The sequence below is a fragment of the Furipterus horrens genome, unplaced genomic scaffold (assembly GCF_987537825.1).
Source record: "Furipterus horrens unplaced genomic scaffold, mFurHor1.1.pri manual_scaffold_4, whole genome shotgun sequence".
NCBI lineage: Eukaryota > Metazoa > Chordata > Mammalia > Chiroptera > Furipteridae > Furipterus > Furipterus horrens.
In genome coordinates this window covers 93,630,874-93,653,836 of record NW_028327174.1, presented here as the reverse complement: position 1 = coordinate 93,653,836, position 22,963 = coordinate 93,630,874, and the positions used below count along the sequence as shown (strand labels likewise).

General features: G+C 39.3%; 1 protein-coding gene across 1 annotated transcript in view; it reads left to right on the top strand.

Annotated features, from left to right (window-relative positions):
* ATP8A2 (ATPase phospholipid transporting 8A2) overlaps positions 1–22,963 on the top strand; it is a 587,729-nt gene that overhangs the window by 111,193 nt on the left and 453,573 nt on the right. The window contains exons 3-10 of the mRNA XM_090273780.1: positions 10,219–10,318; positions 10,768–10,866; positions 11,807–11,852; positions 12,523–12,563; positions 17,416–17,489; positions 19,619–19,688; positions 20,657–20,784; positions 21,961–22,072. Of these exons, the coding sequence (XP_090129906.1) occupies positions 10,219–10,318; positions 10,768–10,866; positions 11,807–11,852; positions 12,523–12,563; positions 17,416–17,489; positions 19,619–19,688; positions 20,657–20,784; positions 21,961–22,072 (670 nt within the window). The remainder of the gene's footprint in view (positions 1–10,218; positions 10,319–10,767; positions 10,867–11,806; positions 11,853–12,522; positions 12,564–17,415; positions 17,490–19,618; positions 19,689–20,656; positions 20,785–21,960; positions 22,073–22,963) is intronic.

Genomic DNA, 22,963 nt, shown 5'->3' with positions numbered 1-22,963 from the left:
ATACACAGCTTCTCATTTTTCGCCATTCCTGAAATTAGCTAAAAATAGAAGAACTTGTGGTTCCTTGAGTTATATCTATATACTATTAATTTTTGTTTAAAGTATCAAATAAATATTGAAATAATACATGTAGGTAGTTAAAAGTCTAAATGATATGGAAGCTTATGAAAATCAATCATCTTCAGCTTCATCTTTCCCATTCTGATTCTGTTCCAATAAACGCAACCACTTCGGACTCTTGGTTTTTAATTATTTTCATGTTTTCCACCACATACCTAAATTAGCTTTAGAAATTCTCTCTCTCAATTCTCTTGTAAATGAAGATTTAATTTATTTACCTCAGGGCCAAGCAGTGAAGTGCAGTTTATTATATTTGTTTCTTTTCTAGTGTAAGTTACTTTTACTGCTTCATTCTTCTATTGGAACAGTTTTTTTACATATCAGTCCTTATTTTTTCCCGTCAGATTATATGTTCTTATACTACAAAATATCTATATGTATATTTTAAAAGTAATCTCTCAGAATAATTACTCAGTTCTACAATACTACTTTCTCTCCTAGAGACTTACGTCCTAGGAAGACTGATTATTTTGTAGATACAGTATAAAGCAATCATCCCAGAACTTTTTTCCTGCCCTCTTGAGTTGGATTCCCTGTTTTTGGATGCATATGTTTGTTTTTTATTGATTCATCTCTAGTATTATTGGTACACATCTTGCAATAAGTAATTTCTTTGGAAAACTTACATGAAAAGTAAATTTAAGAGTCTGATAGTTTGGCTAGGTATAGAAATCTGAAGTTTTAACTCTAGCTGTTTATGTTGTTATTAAAAAGTTCAATGCCATATTGATTTTTCCATTTATAAATCAGCCATTTTTATAAGCATATATTATTTTAAAGTTATGGTATTCTATAATTTTAAATATTTGGTATAGGTCTCTTGTTTTGAGCACTTAATGAAACCTTTCAACCAGAAACCTTATTTCTTAGAGTTCTGGGAAATTTTTTAAATATAATTTTTAAATATTCTCTTTCTCTGTTTTTTGTAAGAGTTGGATATTGTCTCTCATATTGGTACTCTGTGATCTCTTTTATTTTACTTTTTCATTTTGGTTTTTCTGTTTCGCTTTTTGGGAGATTACTCACTTTTATTTTTCACTCCTATAATTGCATTATCTTAGGCTATAATTTTTCTAATTTCTAGTAGTAGCTCTTCTATTTTGTTATTTTTAAAAAACAGAATCTTATTTTTTTAATCTTGAAAAGTAATAAACTTTATTTAATTTTTCAGAACTTGTTTTGTATGAATGTATTACCAACTTGTAACTCTGAGGATGTCAGCATTTAAAAATATTTTTGAAGTTTGCTGCACTCTTTCCTCAAGTCTCTTTTTTTTTCTGTTTTTATTTTGGAATCTCTTTTTCATAGAGGCAACTTTCTACACCTATCTGATAATTTTCTGGAGGGAGAGGGAGAGGGAGAGAGAGAGGGAGAAAGAGAAAGAAAGAGAGAGAGAGAGAGAGAGAGAGAGAGAGAGAGAGAGAGAGAGAGAGAGAGAGAGAGAGAGAGAGAGGGAGAGAGAGAGAGAGAGGGAGAAAGAGAGAGAGAGAGAAAAAAAGAAACAGAGACAGAGATAGAGACAGAAGAGAAGACTGGTGGGGTGCTCTGAGTGTGGGTCAGACAGCAAACTTTACTTTTAGGTGAAGGACTTTCCCGCATGAATATGTAGAGGATTTTTCCCCCTGTCTTCCTGTGAGGTTGCCTGGGGAATAGTCTTTGGAACTCTGACCATGGGAATAGCAATCTGGCCATGTAAGGTTTCTGTATAGCCAGGATAAGGGAACTTACGAGAAAGAAACCATGCTCCTTTTTTAAAAGCCTTTGCTTTTAGCCCTTTATAGTTTATCTTGTGAAGTTTCTCCACACTCTTTGCCCTGATTCCTGGGTCAACTCCTCCGTGTGGAGACTTCTAATGTTTCCCTTTGCTTTCCACCTTTGCCTCCATTCCTCTTCCATTGCTGCTGTCTTCACCTCCTGAGCTCCTCGGCTTTACAGGATGAAGCCTCTCCAGTCCTGTCCACAGGCCCCTCTGACACACTGAGGTTGTGTCTAGTAAGTGATGGTGATGGTTAATTTTATGTGTCAACTTGACTGGGCCATGGGCTGTCCAGATATTTGGTCAAACACTAGTCTGGGTATTTTTGTGAGGGTGATTTGGGATGAGATTAACATTTGAATTATAACTGAGTAAAGCAGATTGAGCTTTCCGGGGTGGTTGGACCCCATCTAATCAGTTGAACAAAAAGACTGAATAAGAGGGAACTTCTCATGTCTGACGACTTTAAAGCTGAGACCTTGTCTTTTACTTGCCTTTGGACTGGAATTACCCCATTAGCTCTCCTGGGTCTCCATCTTGCTGACTGCAGATCTTAGGACTTGTCAGACTGTGTAATAGTGTGAGCCTGTTTCTAATAAATCTCATTCTGTCTCTAAATATACATCCTACTGGTTCTGTTTCTCTGGAGAACCCTGACTAATACAGTGATCCCCTTATTAGAACTGAATGACTCCCTTAAAAATTAATTGATCTATCTTCCCAGAAAACAGTTCTTGAAGTAGAACCCATTCTTCTTGCCTCACTCAGAGCCCAGGGCCCTTCCCCAGGCTACAGTCCTTCTGTAGGCTCCTCTCTTGCTGTGGCTCATAATCAGAAGGTGTCTTAGAGGCATGGAGACAAAAAAGGACAAACGAGTCTATTTTAAGGGAAAATTCTCCTTGGCTGATGATTCTACTCCTAGTTTTAAAAATGTAGCTGTATATTTTTACATTTCTATCTACTATTTAAGTGGTGCCTGAGTAGGCAGGAATGATAAATGTGTGTGTATTTTGTAATTGGGAACCAGAAACTAGGTACCCTTCAGAACCCTAGCCATAAAGATTATGCTCCTTGTGTCTCTGTGTTAAATTTCAACTAGACAACTACATGGGTGTCTTCATTTTATAAAAATGCATATTGAAAAGTACACAAAACCTAAAAAATATTTTGATTGAAGTTAAATATTTGAATATAAAGTCTGGCAATGATGTGAGAATTCACAAAAATAAAATGATACAGCTTGCCTTGGATTTTTGGTATTTATAAACACAAAGGACTGACAGTCTTGCTTTATCTCTTTTGTGCGTCCTACACTGCGAACTCTGTCTGCTCCTCTCTTCGCCTCCTACTAGTCTCCCACTTTGCCTGCTTCTGTCTAGCATCACGTATAGATCTCACTCATTGTTACAGTTCCTGGACTCTGCCTGCCTGGGAAGTGACCTTTTGGGCTAGATACAATGACCTCCTTTTGCAACCAGCGATACAACTGTCTCACTGAGAGCCCAGACTTAGAGAGCATGAGCAGGATGGATTTAGGCACTTTTATTTTGGTACTTGATTTCGGAGAATCCTATCACACTTTTCTTGACTTGTAGCATGCCAGCACCTGGGTCAGCCTTAAACCTTACCCTTTGATAGAGTTCATTTCCTGTGTTTGGAAAGAGTATATCGAATTCTGAGTGAAGGGTGAGAGGCGTTATAATTAAATACAATAGACTTTGACCTGTTTTGCTTTATTGGTGAGGAGCAGTGGTAGAATCGGGCCTGAATTGTGACCCTTTCTGTACTCATTTGCCTTTAGGTCAGATATTTCATAACAAATATATGTTGTTCCTTTTTATTGAAGATAGAGAATCTCTTTGAAAATGGTCCTTTGAGCTTTGCAATGAAAAATTGAATGAGTCTCACATCTCTTTTTCATTTGATTTTTATCATAAAGTTCACAAGCTTTTTGTAAAGCAATTGACTTAAAACTTACTTTTCAGGGGTGCCACATTTAAAGGTATAGGTGTAAACATCCAATGTCTCGCATTTGGAACTGCTTATCTAAGAGTCATGCACAATGAGAGCTTTACCTGGCAGCATGCTCTGGGCTCAAAGCATTACCTGCTCTCTGTTTTTTTCTTCTTAGCCTACATTTCTATGTAAAATAAACTGCTTTGTGTCCAGAGCTCACTGAGTTTAAAAAAAAAATTAGAAATATGATAGGAGGAGAACACTCACACTATTTAATAGGAATTACAGGGAATCTATAAATTTACTTTCAAAGGTATATTTACAAGTTGATTAATATTCAATGCACTTTTCACATTGCATGTGTATTATAAAGAATAGGCTGAAGAGCTATGTGAGCCATAATAAGATACTGTAAGGAATTACAGCACTAATAGTACCCAGCCTGGGTTCAGTTACTGTACTCTGGGGAGAGGCTATGAGATAAGGCAGTGTCCAACAGTGTTTTTTTCCAGCTGTAGACTAAGAAATAGGAAAAGTGTTGAAAATAAAAATGTCAGGGTGAGCTACTAATCTTTTATTTGTAACTAGTGAAATTTTAGTAGTTTAATAGAATGAAACGAACATTTCTAATGAGGTAGTTATGTTTTAATATTGACAGGCCCTGTTTGTCAGCAGGAATTTTTGTCTTTGAGGGGAATTTCAGAATGTAACTTGAGAGGGATGGTTGGCAAGGCATCAGGAAACCATGCCAGGTTGGGGTGGGCGTGGGGCATAGGCTTTGCTGTCCGTGGGCACGACCTCGTGGCTGACTCCCCTGTGTGCGGCTGTATCGCGAGACATAATTTTCAATGTGAGGGCCCACTATGGGAGGCCTTTGTACTTAGTGGTCTCACTTGCTCTTGTTCTTTCCTGAGAGTTAGTTTAATGCACTTTTCATGGATAAGTGAAGTAAACTGTTTATGAAGACATGTACAACCGTCTTAGGACATTGTGTTGGCTCCTTGTCTTCTACCTCCAATAACCCAGAACTTCCTGCTGAGTAAATTTTTGAGAGGAGAAAGGTGAATGGCATCTTACAGGGGCCCGGGTAGAATGGAAGATTTCCAGAATGTGATCATGGAGCACTGGTTCAGCTCACGCAGCTCTTGTGGAGAGGTTGAAAAGGGCCCTCCGCTGTTTCTGTCAGTATCGAATACCTACTGTCCATTAGGCAGATTCAAGAAACATATTGTCTGTGTAATGCAGGAGAATAAGAACAGTGATGATTGCTTTTGGCTGTCTACACCTCAGAGTGGATTTACTGCTCACATTTTGAAGGTGAATATTAAGCTAGTTTATAGTTTAATATAGGTTACAGCTTAATATTAAGTGAATATTAAATAGCTTGTTTTAAGGGGAAGTGACACTTGGAGCAGCTACTGCATTTTGGAGTTGCCTTTGGAGAACAGTTGTCAACTTCAGTTTTTCTTACAGCTGGAGAAACACGCTCAAACATCACCTCTGGGCTCTTGCTTTGTGCTGCATGATGGAGTCCAGACTTTGGTAGTGCTTTGTGACCTGTGACAGGCAGGTAGCCCCAGGCACATGTTTCTCAGGCCCTATTTTCTAATGGATTGTTTCCCATACTTGCCAGATTCTAACAGTTATGAACATACACAAAACCAAATTCCCCACCTCCTGAGTCAGGTTCCCCAGGGGACAGCTTTGCATGTTGCTATTGTTGCCAGACCTTGTCTTCTTGGAATCTTTCAGAGGCTTCATATCTCCTGAAGAGAAAAAGGCCAGTGTGTGAACATGGTCTCTCTTCATACTTCTCCACGTGGTTCCTCTCACACTGGCCCTCATGTTAATGGGAGAAACCTGGTTCTTCTTGCCAACACCATGAAGAATTATGGATCAGCATATCTATCAGCTAGCATGCAGGGTTTATTGGTGATATGTTCTCATGGAAGAGAATGGGCCTTGCCAAGGTGGGAGGGTGAAAGGCATAGATTCAGGGCAAAGCAAGGTAAGGATGGCAAAAGCAAGGGTGGCCAAAGGCCTGGTAGCCAGAGAGTGCCAGCCCTTTGTTCTGAGGGTGTATATAGTTGGTGGGGTAGGGGTAAAGCAGTTACATAATGATTAACAGGTAAATGTGGTACAAGCTTTAGGGGTAAGGTGGGGTGTGAATACCCAAGGTGTTAATGTGCTACTGCCTTTGGGCCCTTTCTGGCCTTTCAAAGGCTTTCTTTCCTAGAGAGTGGAGATGATACATAGAATGTCAAGAACTGCCCTCCTCCCGTGTTAGCCATGGTGTTTCCTGTGATGTTGTGACACCTGGCAATATTATTGGACCAGGCTCAGGACCTCTGTGTTAGTGGGTGAGACACGTTTCCCTCCTCCTCCCTGCCTTGGTTCACTGTCCATCCTACCTAAGTGCTAAAAGGCATTTCCTGGCAATCAGGACTTTAGATGCTGGTCAGCAACTGCAGCGCAGTCTCAGAGATCTTCCTGTGCTGCCTTCTGCCTCACCCGCACTGCTCCTCCAGCAGGAGAAACAACAGGAGCTCTCCCCTCAGCGTTTTCAAAATTAGTCTTCCTTCTCTGCAAAGCTCTTCCCCTGTGTACCCACATAGCACGTTCTGCTGCTTCACCTCCTCCAGGGGTTCACTCACCCAGCACCTTCTCAGTGAAACCTTCCCTGATCACTCCATTGAAGAAACGCCCCTTCTCCTGGCCCCACCAGTGTTCCCCTGTGTATCCTCCTCCCCTGGTCTCTTTTCCTCCACAGTACTCACCACCATCTATCTTGCTATGTACTTTTAAAAATTTAATCTCTCCTACAGAATGTAATTCCCTGCAGGGTATGCATTTTTGACCAGTTGGTCCCCTGTAGTGCCTAACACCATGCCTGGTATATAGATTGAATTCAGTACATTTTTTAAAGTGTATTTTATTGATTATGTTGTTACAGTAGTGCCAATTTTCCCCCTTTTGTTCCCCTCCACCCAGTACACCCCTTCCCTCCAGTAATACCACTCCCCTTAGTTCATGTCCATGGGTCATGCATATAAATTCTTTGGCCTCACCCTTTCCTATATTATTCTTAACTCCCCCCTGTCTATTTTGTACCAACCAATTATGCTTCGTAATCCCTGCACTATTTCCCCATTTCTCCCCCTTTCCCCTCCCAGCTAATAACCCTCCAAATGATCCCCATACATATGATTCTGTTCCTATTCTGGTTTGCTTAGTTGGATTTTGTTTTTATTTTTGAGATTCAGTTGTTGATAGCTGTGAGTTTGTTGTCATTTTAATGTTCATAGTTTTGATCTTCTTTTTCTTAAATAAGTCCCTTTAACATTTCATTAATAATGGGTTGGTGATGGTGAACACCTTTAGCTTTACCTTGTCTGGGAAGCACTTTATCTGCCCTTCCATTCTAAATGATAGCTTTACTGGATAGAGTAGTCTTGGTTGTAGGTCCTTGATTTTCATCACCTTGAATCCTTCTTGCCAGTCCCTTCTTGCCTGCAAAGTTTCTTTTGAGAAATCAGCTGATAGTCTTATAGGCATCCCTTTGTAGGTAACTCTCTGCTTTTTCTTGCTGCTTTTAAGATTCTCTCTTTAGCCTTTGGCATTTTGATTATGATGTGTCTTGGTGGTCCTTTTTGGGTCTAGCTTCTTTGGGACTCTCTGTGCTTTCTGGACTTGTATGTCTATTTCCTTTGCCAAGTTTGGGAAGTTTTCCTTCATTATTTTCTCACATAATTTTTCAATTTCTTGCTTTTCCTCTTCTCTTTCTGGCACCCTTATGATTCGGATGTTGGTATATTTAAAGTTTTCCTAGAGGTTCCTAAGCCTCTCCTCTTTATTTTCAATTCTTGTTTCCTCATTCTGTACTGGTTGACTGTTTTTTTTCCTCCTTGTATTCCAAATCATTGATTTGAACCCTGGGTTCCTTTTCTTCACCATTGATTTTGTGTGGATTTTCCTTTGTTTCATTTTGCATAGCCTTCACTTTTTCCTTTCTGCATTTGTCATAGTTAAGCATATCTGTCAAGTCTGTGAACATCTTTATCACCAGTGTTTTGAACTCTGCACCTGTTAGGTTGGCTATCTCCTCATCACTTAGTTCTTGCGTTGGAACCTTGATCCGTTCCCTGTTTTGGGCCATACTTCTCTGTCTCCTCATCTTCACAGGCTGTGTGTGTTTGCCTCTGTGTCTTAAGTAGAGCTGTTGTACCTGTTATGTTGTAAGGAGCAGAGCCTTAGGTATTCGTCAGTACAGGGTGACCCATTTCACCATGTTGTGGTGCTGTATGTCGCTTGCTCAGCACTCGCCCCTTTCCAGGCACTTTTTTCACTTCCATATTGGACTGGTGTCTCTCTAGCTGTTGACCTGATTATGGTTTGCAGAGTGGGTGAGTCTGAGGATGTTCTAGAACCATGGGGGCCCTTTAAATGAGCGGACTTTGCTGAGAGACTGGCAGTTTCTTCCTCTGCTCCAACCCTCAATGGTTTTCACAGTCAGAAGCAATAAGGCTTTATTTTCCCTGGTGCTGGAACTGTGAGCTGCACCGTCTGGTCTGGTGCTGGAAGTGCTCCCCAGCTGTCCTTCCATACTTTTTAAAACATGTGGCCGCACTTTCTGTTGGCCTGCTGCTGCTGCTGGCACTGCTGCTACCGCCAAACTGTGTCCTCTCTGCTCCGGCTCCACCTGAACTCAATAAATATTTATTAATGGATGAATGGATGGGTGGATTTTTTGACTATTCTCTGGTCATTCTTCATGTCATTCAATTTTAGGAAACACTGGTCTAGCAGATGTTTAGGGAAAACTGAGTGAACCACAAGAAACATTTAGTTTTTCTGATCATTTCTCCCCCTTCTCTGGGTTCCAAGATGTGATAAATGCCTGACTTGCTTGTAGCCCCTGCCTGTCCTTGCTGTGAACAGCCACTTGGGCAGGGTACTGATGTATGCAGTGTGAGTGGTAATCTTTGGGGGTGACTTATTCACCTACGGGAATAGATTTTTCTGTGGGAAGCACCTTCATTTGTTTATTTCACCGATAGATGTTCCTTTTTCTGGTACAGTGACTGCTAAATATCTCCCAGCCTTTAATATGTTGTAGTATTTAGCTGGGTTGACTTCAGATAGATTGAAACAATTTCCTGCTCCATTCAGTGACCTCGGGCTACTCTATTTTTTGAGCGGTCAGCTCTGGTTTTTTGTGTTGTCATTGCAGAACTGGTTGCTCTCAGGTCTTGCAGCAGTGCATATGCTTCTAGTGTTCTGCCTCCTGACCTCTTCTGTGTTGGTGCTTCTAATTGGTTGTGTATTTGAAGCCTGCTAGAACCTTGCTAGAATACATTTCAGTTAGGAGTGTTCAGAGGCATGTCTTCAGAAGGGGAGCTAGGAGTCAGGCAGGTACTTTTATGGATACACTCTTGAGCAGCGAGAGGAGGTGAGGTTCATTTTCCTCCTTCAAGTTCTCAGTTTATGCCTTTGGATTATTTCATCATTCATTGATTATCTGCTATGTACTGTGAGCTAGGACCATTCAAAGGTAAAATAAACATTTTTACTGTTCTCAAAATAGATACATAAATATCATATAAAACCAGACAGATACTATATAATGTAGTGTAAACACCATACTGTGAGATTTGACCAACCTTAAAGGAAGATGTAAAGCTGGATGGGAGGGTAAGATGGGAAGTATAGCTTAGTTGTGGAGAGGCTGTCCCAGGTGGAAGCCAAGTGTGGACAGAGGTGGCCAAATAAAGGGTGTGTGGGAGGAATGGAGTTTGTTCAGGTGTGGTTGGGTAAGCGTCCGTGGAGGGCATTCAGGGGGAAACTGAGCTGTTATTCACATGCCTGTTACCTGGGGCATGCTTTACAGAGTCGACCTTGTACACTGGATCAGTGGCTGTGTAGTAAGAGTTGTAGCGCATCAGAAATCCTGGAATAATAATTCTGCCTTGCTTGTGTGAGTTGCTCAACTGATGCTTCCACTTTCCTCTTTATTTGTGTTCATATCTTACTGTGTTTAGAATGAGGACCTCTTTCTGTTTTGCAACCTTTTAAACATTCTGTATATGCTCACTGTGTTTGTAGCACGTAGATCCTAGAAGGTGGGTAAGTTCACTGTGTGAAACCTAAATGAACGCATATATATTAAACTTTGAAAATGATGATCACATTAGAATTTTTTCTTAACAGGTGTGTCCTTTAATAAAAAGAAGCTTTGTATGCAAGGGCCAGCACAGCATTTACTTGTCCTGAACTTTGAAATATTTTGTTTTTAAAACCCCTTGTAAAATATTTGAAACTTTGTGTTTTCTTGTTTTTTAGAATTTACATCTATAACTGATGATAGTATTTTTTTTTTGTATTTATAGTACGGCCAAGTATAGCGTGTTGACATTTCTACCTCGATTCTTATATGAGCAGATTAGAAGAGCTGCTAATGCCTTCTTCCTCTTCATTGCCTTATTACAGGTAATGTTTTTTATTAAAATTTTCTTTGAAATTTATAACCCTGATTACATGCAGAATGAGATTTTGCTGAAAGGTCACTTACCTGAAAAGGTGTCATCATACTTGAATGCAATTTCCTTTCTTTATCCAATCATTGTTTACATGAACAAACATCATCTTGCATAAAGATAGACTTCTTTAAGTATGCTTTAAATTGCAATTACTAAAAGAGTCATCAAAAAATGGCCTCATGGTCTTACTTTTAACTCTTTCTGTTCTACATATAGCAATGTCGGATAAAATTTTAAAAATATGTAACATACTTAGTTTTTTAAATAAGGTAATTATTTTGGTGTAGTAGACATGGAAAAGAACCACAGAAGAGTGAGTGGTGAGTGTCTTTTTCTTTTTTCTTTTTTGTAGAGGATTTTAATTTGTCAACTTCCCTCTTTTGGTCTCTTGTCTTGCAGCAAATCCCAGATGTATCTCCAACAGGAAGATACACCACTCTGGTGCCATTGATCATTATTTTAACAATTGCAGGCATCAAAGAGATTGTAGAAGATTTTGTAAGTTTTTGCTTTCAGATAATAAAAACCTTGTGTTGAATATAACATAACTCACTTGTTGCTTAGGTTTTCTGTTTTAGACAGGACATTGGTCTATAGCTGAAAGTAGCCTCTCAAAGTTCATGATGGTAGTTTTTTGGAGGGAGGAGGGAACATGTACATACAGTATCCTTAATATCTGTACAATGACACAGAAGTAGTTCAAACTCTGTTTTCTAATGTTAGTTCCTGGACCTCTTTGGTTTTTATCACTGAAGTTCCTACATCCTCCTGTAGAGCTTGCTAATTTGGTAGCAAATGAAGAACTGTATTGCTGTCCAGCACAGCAGCATTGTGCTGGCTATGCCTGAGGTAATTTTACAAGAATCTTCTCCTTCCTCATACTGATCTCAGTGTATCTCCAAGTTCATTGGCTACAACCATATTTGTACCTTCTCTATCCTCTTTTCTAACTCTGCGCTCTTTCTCCCCCAACTCCCAACCCGCATACTTGCAGCATCTAGCACACATCATATGCACATTTTTTTCCTGGGAATAGGTAAATGAATAAATGTGAAACAAATCAAAGCAAAGGCACTTTGCCCCAGAAATTTTTTATCAATAAAATGAATTCAATTGTTGTTGTTGTGTTTATCATACTGAAAAATTCCTGCAGTTTGATATAAAACAAAAGACGAGTGAGAAGTTTCGTATTCAAGATGCTTGCTCATTGCTAGAACCTAAATACAGTAAATTAAATCAGAGTGGACAACATATCTACATTTACTGCGCTTTGCTACTAAATTAGCGAGCAGTGCTGGTCGCAAGCCATTGGACTGAATCGGAGAGCATTGAGTTGTAGGCGGTTGGTTTCCTGCCCTCCCTGATTCTTATTGTTTACCATTTCAGTTATTCATATGAAACTTTTGAATCTAAGAACCTTTTTTTCTTTCTGTAACAGAAGCGACATAAGGCAGACAATGCAGTTAACAGAAAGAAAACCATAGGTAAGATACCAGGCTGATCACTTTGTCCACTAGGAAACTTGAGATTAAGACCTGTGTTGAAGGAATTTTAAATAAGTAGTTAATAGTATTGAGATAAATTGGGGAAATGATCTATAACTACTTTAAAGAAATAGCAAAATGATAAACAAATGCAATAAAATGTGAGTCCTGGCAATTAAGGTTTGAATAGGACTGGTATATTTTAGAATTTCAGAAAAGGTTATAATTTTCAGGAGCTAAACATATTTTATATCAGAAAAAGTCCAAGCATTCATATCTGTGGTTTATAATTGCTTCCTTTCTCTCTATATATACTTTTTATTGTGTTGGTTTCTAGAATGTTAGCTATATTATTGTGGGGTTTTTGTTTTGTTTTTTGGTAAATCTTGTTACAACAGGGTTATTTTTCTTCTGGGCTAGATATGAATAGATTTAACTTATAAACATCTATATTTATGTGCATATGATACAGTATATGTGGTACATAGGTACACACATTGGGGCTCCATTTTAGGGAGTGGTGGTGTTACACCTGTATGTCTAAGGATATGATATGTTGGAATATGTTAGAGTTAATAAGTGGAATTTTAAAAGGAACGTTTTAGATTTTGGGAAAGCTGATTTTTATTATCATCAGTATTAACTGATACAATTTCTTTTTCTTTTTCAGTGTTAAGAAATGGTATGTGGCATACCATTATGTGGAAAGAGGTAAAAACTGTTTTTAAAGATATACCAGAAAGTATTGAAGACTTGTAATTAACTGGTAGTATTGATTACAATATAAAGTGTATGTTAAAACATAGATCATTTTCATTTAAGTTTTATGTCTTGGCGTTTTCCCACGAGGTTTACTTAGAACTGATACATGTTTATTCCCTGCGCCTTCTAGACAGTGTGCATGGTGTCAGTAGAGTTGTGACATTCACTGCCCCTGACAGATATTTCTGAAATCTTGAAGCATTTTCTAGTTTCTAAATTCAATTTAAGGAACACTTTGCCCTAGCTGGTGTGGCTCAGTTGGTTGGAGTGTCATCCTATAAACTGGAAGGTTGTAGGTTTGATTCCTGGTCAGGGCACATGCCTAGATTGTGGGTTCAGTCCCCGGTTGGGTATGTACAAGAGGCAGCAGATCGATGTTTCTTTCTCTCATTGATGTTTCTCTCCCTTTCTCTCCCTCCCTTCCTCTCTCTCTAAAATCAATAAGCATGCCCTTGGGTGAGGATAAGAAAGAAAAAAAAGAAACATTTTCCCTAGTCTTCTATTCTTTTAATCTCAATTAAAATTTTTAAAGGTTTTCTAACTTTTGGGATTCAATAAGTGGTGGGATAGGGGTTGGAAACCATCCCATTTCGATTCTGAGGCAGGAATGGTTGGGTACAACCAGTAGTTGCTGCTGTTAATCTTACAGCATCCAGAAGGGCTTTCCTCCATGTCCTTGGAGGTATGAAGTCTGCCCGGTTTGGGAATTGTGTGTTTTTTTGGCTGTTTATATTGATGAATAGAAAATTTAGAAGAAACATGCTGTGCCATGTGCATTTCTCAGATCTGATAAAATTAGCTTTTTAAGTGAGTCTCAGTTTTAGCTGGACATACTTAAAAGTCACAGATGTTTTTGAGGGATGACTCTCATTACTCCAGTATTCAAAGCTGATTTACATGATTTCAAAAGAAAATTACATTTTAGAAGGGTAACTTAGAATAATTCCTCTTGCTAACTGTTTAGTAAGCAATGTTTAAAAATGCTGCTATGACCTTTTAATCTGTAGAATGCCTGTGATATGGTACCTGCAGTCTTCATTTTCATTTTTGTTTTGTTTTCACTTTGTTATGGGAGCCCCTTTAGAGTGTTTTGTGGTAACATCTTAACCTTGGTAGCAATCCAGAAGTCCTGTACTGCAAATATTAATTGACCTCACTCTCATTTGGAAGTGTGGTGGTTCTTGGTCAAGGGTTGGAAACTCTTGATGTTGCAGAGGGTAGAAATGCTATAGAATGCAAGGATTCCCATGGCGGTGTTTAGGAATGACCTGCCCTACTTCTCCATGGTTGCTATGGCCAGCCTCTTCCCCAGAAAGGCACTGATACAGGCTGGAGTGCAGAACAAAGTAGATTTGGGGTGATGACACTACTTGAAACAACAAAAAGTGGAGTGATAATCTGAATTCTGGGCCCAGCGGTTGATGGACTTGAGAACTCCTCACACACATTTTAGGAAAAACAAACAAACATTTGTTATATGATTCCCCACATCCTACTTTAATTAAAAATGCGTTGTTTGTTTATTTAAATGGAGCTCTGGGCATGTACCTGACTGTGTTAGGCATTGGGGATGCAAATAAATAGCTTGGGCCTGCTCTTAAGGAGTTTCTTTTAGTGGTTGCCAGACTTCAGCAGGCATCCTCGTCACCTGAAGGGCTCATACAACACCAGTGCTGGTCCCACGCTCAGAAGTACTGATTCAGGTGGAGCTCTAGGATTTGCATTTTTAACAAGTCCCTAGGTGAGGCTGCCGCTGCTGGGCTGGGGACCACACTGCAGAACCACTCACTGGTGTAGTGGAAGTGTTAGGCAGCCGAACAGCATGCAGTGCAGGTGCTGAGCTGTGGGTGGGTGATGCTTCAGGTGCTCTGGGGACATCTGGGAGGGTCAGAAAAGGCTCCCATTTTGAAATGCTCTAGTGTCCTCTTGAAGGATGAACAGGAGGCAAGCAGTTGAAGACAGGGCACTGGGTGGAACTCTGAGGTGCCTGGGAAAGCCAAGCACATCTGCAGAACTGTTGAGAGTAGGATGAGAATACGGGGGAGCCCAGGTGATGAGAGAGGGCAGTGGTAACAGGTCCCAGAGATGGCTGGCACGGTGGAATTGACTAGCTTTAATCTTCCCAAAGCAATAATCACTAACCTGAACTGCCAACGCTCAAGTCAGCAATCCCCAGGATGTAGTCGTCGGCAGCCGTCCGTCTCGAGAGACGATGGTGTAGCTTCTTAAGAGTCTCTGCACCGCCGAGAATGGCTGTGCAGTCCGACTCGGGAGTGACATGGTATCTGTCTCCTCCCGTGTTGAATCGACATCTTGTGATGACGCTGAAGCTACAGAGCCTGGGCAGGGTGATATGGAGGGTCTGCTGTTGCCCATGCAGCAGACCCCCCCTCTCTTCGCAGCTGAAGGGTCCAAGGGAAAGACGGAGTCGATACAGCTTGGGTTCAGGTGCGCCGCAGGAGTTGCCGGTGTTGACTACAACGTCAAACCGCCTTAGGGACTCCGGCTCCGGATTTTCTGTCGGGGTTTACTCCCTTAGCCTTTCCCCTGAAGAGGTATGCCGCAAGGCAGCGGAGGTTTTTTTTTTTTTTGGAGTCAGAGTTTTCCTTCTCCAGGATGTAGTAAACCATTGGTAAATGCTGAGAGGCAGCTCTGGGGTGGATCTCGACAACTTTGGTTGACTTTGAGAAGACTTTTGGGCTTATTCTTCAAAATTAAGAGACTTGAGAAATCTTCTGAGGCTAGAGTGAATTCAAGAATGTTGGGGGGGGGGTCTCTTTTCACCTTAACAATCTCCCTCTGAATAGTTTCACACACTGAAGGGGTAACTAAGCATAGGAACACCAAATAGAAAACCATTTTCAAACAAAATTCCAAGTAACTTCTCATATATATGCAACTTTTTAGTACATTGTTACTGGGAGATAATTGTTTTTCTTTTTTCTTTTTTTTTCAATAATAAAGAAGGGAGAAAGCCATAATTTCCCTTGTCCTCCCATTTTGAATTAAAGAAAAAAACTATTGCTTTTTTTTCTTTTGAAAACATGGCTAATTTTCCTTGCAGTTTTTAAAACCAATTGCTTCTGATTTTGTTCTATGCAATTAAACTATTCACATTGAATATTTTTACACTTACAAAACCTTTTCAATTTTCATAGGTATTTCTTGCTTTTGTACTGATGCTTTTAAAATAGCTCTGTAGCGTTTATTCTTTGATTTTGTTATGGAAGATACTTTTAATTATATGACTTCCTTTAGCCTTAAAAGTGAGTACTAACTTCAATGTACAGTGGTTCTGGAATTTAATTTTTACTACCCTTCCCTATGTTGAGCTTGATTCCTTACAGTTCCCCACACACTTTGATAAGTGAGTCACACTCCTCATAGGATACCGCCTTTTTTAATTGAAAATTAAATGTAGGCCCCGGCCAGGGCCATTCTCCCAGCTTGCAAGATCCAGTGGGTTTTCATAAGTATCACATTATATGGAATTCTTGATTTCTAAGAGAATAGTAACATGAGATAGAATAAGAAACAGAAAACATAGTGCCCATTTTGAGTTTTGAATGGTTGGTGTACTAGGAATGGCCTTTCTTCTTGTGCTGTCAGAGAAGTCTCCATCCTTTACTTTCGCACTCATAGAACCCATTCACTTAACACTCATGCTGGTAGAGACTAACACATAACATGTGCTTGTTTCATGCCAGGTGCATGCATTTACTTCCTTAATCACTGCATCAACCCTACAAAGTCAGTTGGTGGTATTTCCCAGTGGTGGTATTTCCCTATAAGTGAGGTCACGGGAGTTCAGAGAGGTGAACAGCTTGTCAAGATCCCAGAACTAGTATACCTCTGAAGCTGGGATTTGAGCCCAGGCTTGCCTGACTTGAAAGCCCACATTCCATCCAGCCAGATGCTTATGTGATGTTATTTAAAGGATTTATAGCCCCTTGGCCATGGTGCTCATTTTCTTCAGAGTAGGGCTTATTTCCTTGGCTTGGGGTATTCTGTCCAGTGGAGTCTATTTCCCAAGGTAGTCTCTGACTTTGGCCATGATTATTTTTCAGGCAATTTCATGAGGCTATACAACTTTTCTCTGTTTTATGTGGTATATTTCTGGGGGACCTTTAGTTGGACCATTCATGGATGATTTAATATTTCCTTTTAATCAGACCACTGGCCAGGTTGCTTGGTTTTAAATCTGGGTTGTGTAACCTTGATTAAATTATTTCGCTTTGAGCCTCAGTTTTCCCATTTGTAAAATCAAGAGATTTACATGTTTTAACTCAAGTGATCCTCAGCGTAACCCCATGAAGTAAGTTCTGTTGGTTTCATTATATAGATGAGAAAACTGAGACACACAGACTTTACTCGTTCAAGGTTACACATAACTGGTAAGGTACAGCTGGGGGATTTGAATTCAGAGATGTCCACTTAACCAGTCTACCCAGCTGTGTATAACTGCGGCATTGCTCCACAGTTCAAGCTGTGAAATTTGTAAGTGAATGAATAATTATAAGAAAAAGATACTTTGATAGCTCTGACTCATCTTTCTCCCCTTTCCCTTTTTTCTTTCTTTTTTCCTTTTCATTCATTATCATTGCAAAGAGGCAATAGTACATTTGTCTGTATTGAAAGATTATACTTTTGTTGTTATCAAGAAAAATAATTTGGGCTTCTCTATCTTAAACTTCATGATATAGTTACATAGTAATTTTTTCTTCAAATATTTAACCAGCTTTATCACCAATTATGCCTTCTTTTCTTTCATGCTTCTCTGTCCTTGCCCTTGGTTTTCTAGGTGACAGTGGGAGACATTGTGAAGGTCGTCAATGGGCAGTATCTCCCGGCAGACATGATCCTGCTATCCTCCAGGTCAGGTGTGCTATAATGGACACATGTTTTGAAATAGATGTTAAGAAACAATGAAATATTAAATGGTGATCGCTGACATCCTGAGCCACCCTTCCCTTCCACCCTGAGCCTCCAGCTTTCTCTCTTGGACCTGTTCTTCCATTACCTTTCATTTGTTCTTTCCTGCCTTAATCCTAAATTTTCTTCTTCCTATTTATTCCTTTGTCCTTTTCTGGAAACTTTTTTACATTTATCTATTCATTTTAGTCTCATGGCTATTTGGGCTATTCCTCATTGTAGGAAAACATTCAAATACATTCAAGAGCAGTAGAGTGGTTCCTCCAGTAACCTCCAGGTGGCAGCATGTCTGAGACTTCACATCCAGTCTCCTGATGGGTCCTGTGGACAATCTCTCCTGCAGATCCCTTTACTAACTATTCGGAGACCTGCAGGCATATTCTCAGCGTAGCCATGACTCACAGTGGTGTTTCTTCTTCATTGATCCACATTTCCCTCCCTTTCTGCCCAAGTATCATTGCCATGTTTTCTAGGTAGTTTTATAGTAGAAAGATGTCATCACTAAGTGGCTTAAATACACAACATAGTCCTTGACTTTTCTTTGGCTTAATACATAAGATTATATACCAAAGAATGAGTAGCAAAATTAGAGTAAGAATAAACTTCCACTCTTGAGTTCAAGCTTAAATGATATAATTTTGAGACTAAAACTTCCTATATTCCTGTTGGGAATCACAGATGCTCACGTCTATGCCTATTTTTTGGGTTGAAGACAATGTTTCTTTTATTGGATTTGATCACACATGAGATTTTAAGCATTAGCTTGAATTTTCTGCTTGAGATAAGAGATTTTAAAATAACCATGTGCCCCTAAAGGGGCAGCATTCATGTTTGGTTACAAAGAAACTCTTAGTAAAATGTGGATCACTTGATAGTTTGGGGCCAGAGTTTTGGTTGTGGCCCTCAGAAAACCTGGTTGGAATACGAGATTGTTTTTCTGAGCTGACATCTCGTCTTCAGGGTGGTCATTAGTCTGCACTTCATGTCAAGCAGCCTACTGACTACATTGTTCCATTTAGTCTTCCCAACATCCCTTGATATCCTTACTTTACACAGAGAAAGCAGAGAAGCAGAGACACTGAACAACTTGATGAAAACATGTAGCCAACAGAACTAGTGCTGGGAAATCTTAATTTAGCTGGTGGGTGGCACAGTCCATTCTCTTAGCCACTAACTGTGCTGCCTAGACCAAGGATTGCAAGTAGTAGTATCTGCTCTGCTTAAATTTATTCTTTGAGTTTTCTGTCCTTCAAATTGAATGTTCTGATTAAAAAGTTGCCTATAGAAGAAAAAAAGGAGCAGGGCAGTAAAGGCTTGCCAAACCTGTGCCTTGATTCCTGAACCCCCGAGGCTGTGCCTGGGGAGCCTCTTTTGGTAAGGAGGAGCAGGCCAGGTCTCAGACTTTAAGGGTCACCCATACCCTTTGGCTAGAACATCATGTGTTTGCCCTAACCTGCCCCTCCTCTTCTCATTTACTCTCTGTTATTTCTGTTACTTGAGCTCAAGCAGCCATTATGTAGGGCCCATGAGGGAAGATCATTGGTATTGGTGTTGAGCCCCAAAGATGAGTGTTGGTCTTTCTACTCAATTACTACTACTAATGTGGTTCTTTATACAGCTGGCCCTTGAACTACACAGGTTTGAAGTGTGTGGGTCCACATACATGTTTTTTTTTTTTTTTTTTTTCAATGAATAACCATTATCCATCTCTGGTTGGGAGTCTGGGGATGCAGAGGGCCAACTGTATACATTGATCTATGGCCATTTTATATAGGGGACTTGAACATCCATGGTTTTGGCATGGGGGGTGCTGGAACCAACTGCTTGTGGATACCAAGGGACAACTGGGGGTCGTTAAGTTTTTGGGGTGTTAAAAGGTAAGCTTGGATTTTTGACTGTGCAGCGGGGGTAGGTGTAGGTGCCCCTACCTTTCCGGGTTGTTCAGGGGTCAACTGTAGCAGTATTTTGAAGGGTCGATCAGCAGAAATAGTTTCCATAGTAGAGTCTGTATGAGCTGTGCATTTGTGGAGGGATCTTACTAAACTTTGGTTTTGTTTTCTCTCTCTCCTTAGTGAACCTCAGGGAATGTGTTATATCGAAACAGCTAATCTAGATGGAGAGACGAACCTTAAAATACGTCAGGTAAAGTTACCTCTTATGACTCGTGTTGTCAAAGGAGCCCAAATCTGGTCCCGACATGTACCAGTCAGTCCTTTTTCAAGAGGAAAGAAAAAATTCTCTGCAAAAGGTTATGCCTTAACCCTAAGGGAAGCTATGGGGAGAATGTGCCTTTTATTATGAAGGAGACTCCTTGAGTGATGGCAGAGCTAAAAAAGTGGGCTTCGTCCAAGAATGGATCTGGAAGAGTGTCATGCCTTAACTTAGGTCTCACTGTTAGTGCCGGTGGGAAGAGCCTCTGCTAGGCTGAGCTGCGTGGTGGAAAGTGTGGCACCTATAGGGAGAGATGAAGTTAGACACAATGGGTACCTCCCTTTCCATTGTTTTAATTGAGATTCTAATTCTAGAGAGTGATATATTAGATACAAAATTTCCATTCTTTAAACGAAGCTATTCTGACCATATTTTAAAATTCTAGACTGAAGAATAGTCTTCAATGTAATAAACATCTGAAGCATTTGCCCCTTACATTTTATGCTGCACAAAGTTCAATTTGATAATTCTGTTCATATATCTTGCTTTTCTACTTCAAATGTTTCATTTAGACATTTTTTTTCTGTTTAAGGAAGAGTTACCGTTGCTAGATATCATACTGCATTAAAGGGGTACTTTATGTTTATGACCAGTGTTAAAATATAGCAAATAAATATGCTTTTCTGTAAGGTATTTGAGTATGTGAATTCTTACTAGACTTGGATGTTTCCAGCACAGAGGTGGAATCTTAACTTTCTGCTTCATTGAATTCATTTGAAACTTTTGTATTAAGCTGCTGTCTGTAAACAAAGCTGCCCTAACGTTGATCTTGTGGGTTGTTAGTTTGATTCCTTAATTTTCTCAAATTATTTCATTTTAGATTAACAATGGAGATATGGAATGTTGTCTCTAAACCTGGAAGATTGTAATAAATTTCCTCTTTTGATTTAACATTTTAGGGCTTGAATCACACCGCTGATATGCAAACAAGGGAGGTATTGATGAAGTTATCCGGAACTATAGAATGCGAAGGGCCTAACCGCCACCTCTATGACTTCACTGGAAACTTGAACTTAGATGGGAAAAGGTATCACTTTCCCTTTTCTTAGCATTTTTAGTTTTTTTAAATGGGACTAAGAATTACTGGAGCTTTAGAAAATACTAGCTTGTTTTCTGGTTTCATAATATTTCAAAACAGTGAAATTTCTTCATGTTTAGCTTCGATATGAACTTTTCTTGAAACACTGTTTCAACAAATTTAAACCATCCCTTAAATTTAAGGAAAGAACTGATTTTTGTTAAGAAAAAACAGCCAGAGGGTCTGAAATGAGATTCACAGCACTGGCCTGTCTTTCTGTGTGTATTACCTGCCAAGGAGGAGAGATGATTTTGACTGCATACAATTATCCAGAAAAGCAGAAGGGAGGTTTCTGAGGCATATAAAAGCTAATGTATTATTAGAGAATCTGTTAAGTAGGATTTGATTTTAGAAAGTTAAAGGAAAGGAACAACAATCAGTCTTCCTTTAAAATAGTCACTGCCTTGTTGTCTATATTCTGTTGTCTTTGTCCTCTTGGCCTTGTTTTATTGTTGGAGAGTCATTTTTTGTCATTATGTTAGGGTGCAGTTTCAACCTCTGCCCATCTTTAATCTGTATGCTTATCAATGCTCCCCTCCTATGTATTTTGAACAGAGCCATAGAAAGGGACCTGATCATGGGAACCAACCCAAAATGACCATGACAACTACATGTGACTGCTTTCTCATGTTTCATTAGTGTGCAGAGCCATTCCGTAGGCTCCCATTTTGAGTTCCTAAATGATCACTCAGCCTTTTATCTAATCATCGTCATTCTTGACAAATTTGATATTATAGCTTTATTGCTATTTTTTCTTATAATGGGCTGTAAAATAAATTGGGTTTCCCAAATGAATAAACATCTGGTTATTTTAGCATTTTCTTTCTTTGGTGTTTAGTTTTATAATTGGATTATAAAAGACACAATTCCCTCTAACATTTTACAGGAAAACAAACAAAAAAAAATTGTAATGATGAATGGATAAGAAAAACCTTTATGATGGGTCTTTTTGTTTTGTTTTGTAGATTAAGTTAATGGTAACCTTTATCACCACTGCTCCTTGGTGAAATAGTTCAAATTTGAATAAAGGAAACATTTGATTTATTGTGGGTTTATGTTTAACGGGAAAGCTCATGCTCATTTGTCAGACTATCATTGAATATAAATGTTATTTCTTGTTTTTAGCCCTGTTCCCCTTGGGCCTGACCAGATCTTATTAAGAGGTACACAGCTTAGAAATACTCAGTGGGTCTTTGGCATAGTTGTTTACACTGGACACGACACCAAACTCATGCAGGTAAAACATTTCTATGCTGAAAAACAATGCTGATTTTAGTCTTAAAAAAATTTTTTTGTTTGTTTTTATGGTGTAGAGTGTAGAAATGTAGATGTTGCTTTTAGGAAGCTTGAGTTTGTCTATGAACCTAAATTTGGAAAGAAAGTGCCTTTATTTTGGTTCTTTAGGTAGTTTCTCATAGATTTCTGTTATTATGTCAGATGTTGTTACCTTCTGCTTGAAATATCAGTGGTCTTGTTTTCCATATTTAGGGAAACAATTAGTTCTAACGTATTTTATCTTCTGGACTTAAGAGAAGACTTGTTCCTTCTTTATTTCTTTCTCTGCTTCTGCTCCTCACCCCGTTAATTAGGATTTTACAGTAAATTGTCTTAATTAACTGAATTCCAGACAATTTGCAATCAGTTATTTTGAACTAATGCTTATTCTTTTTTATAAAGATTTTATTTATTTATTTTTAGAGAGAGAAAGGGGAAGGGAAGGAGAGAAATGTGGATGTGTGAGAGATACACTGATTGGTTGCCTCTCACCCACCAACTGGGGACCTGGCCCATAACCCAGGCATGTGCCCCAACTGGGAATTGAACCAGCCACCCTTTGGTTTGCAGGCTGGAGCTCAATCCACTGAGCCACACCAACCAGAGCATGGGTTTATTCTTTATACACCAAAAAATATCAATGAAAATGATTTTGCTCTTTCTCCCTGTTAATATTTTTAATATAAGTTTTGAATTTGCAGATCACATTTATATTAGGACAATTTTGCTAGACTACTTTGAAATTCAACATAAATCAGTGTCACTTCTTATATTTCATTAGTATCACTTGGCTCTCTTATTTTACTAATGGTAGCTATTAATGAGAATTGGCTTTTCATCTTGTCTGCCTTTT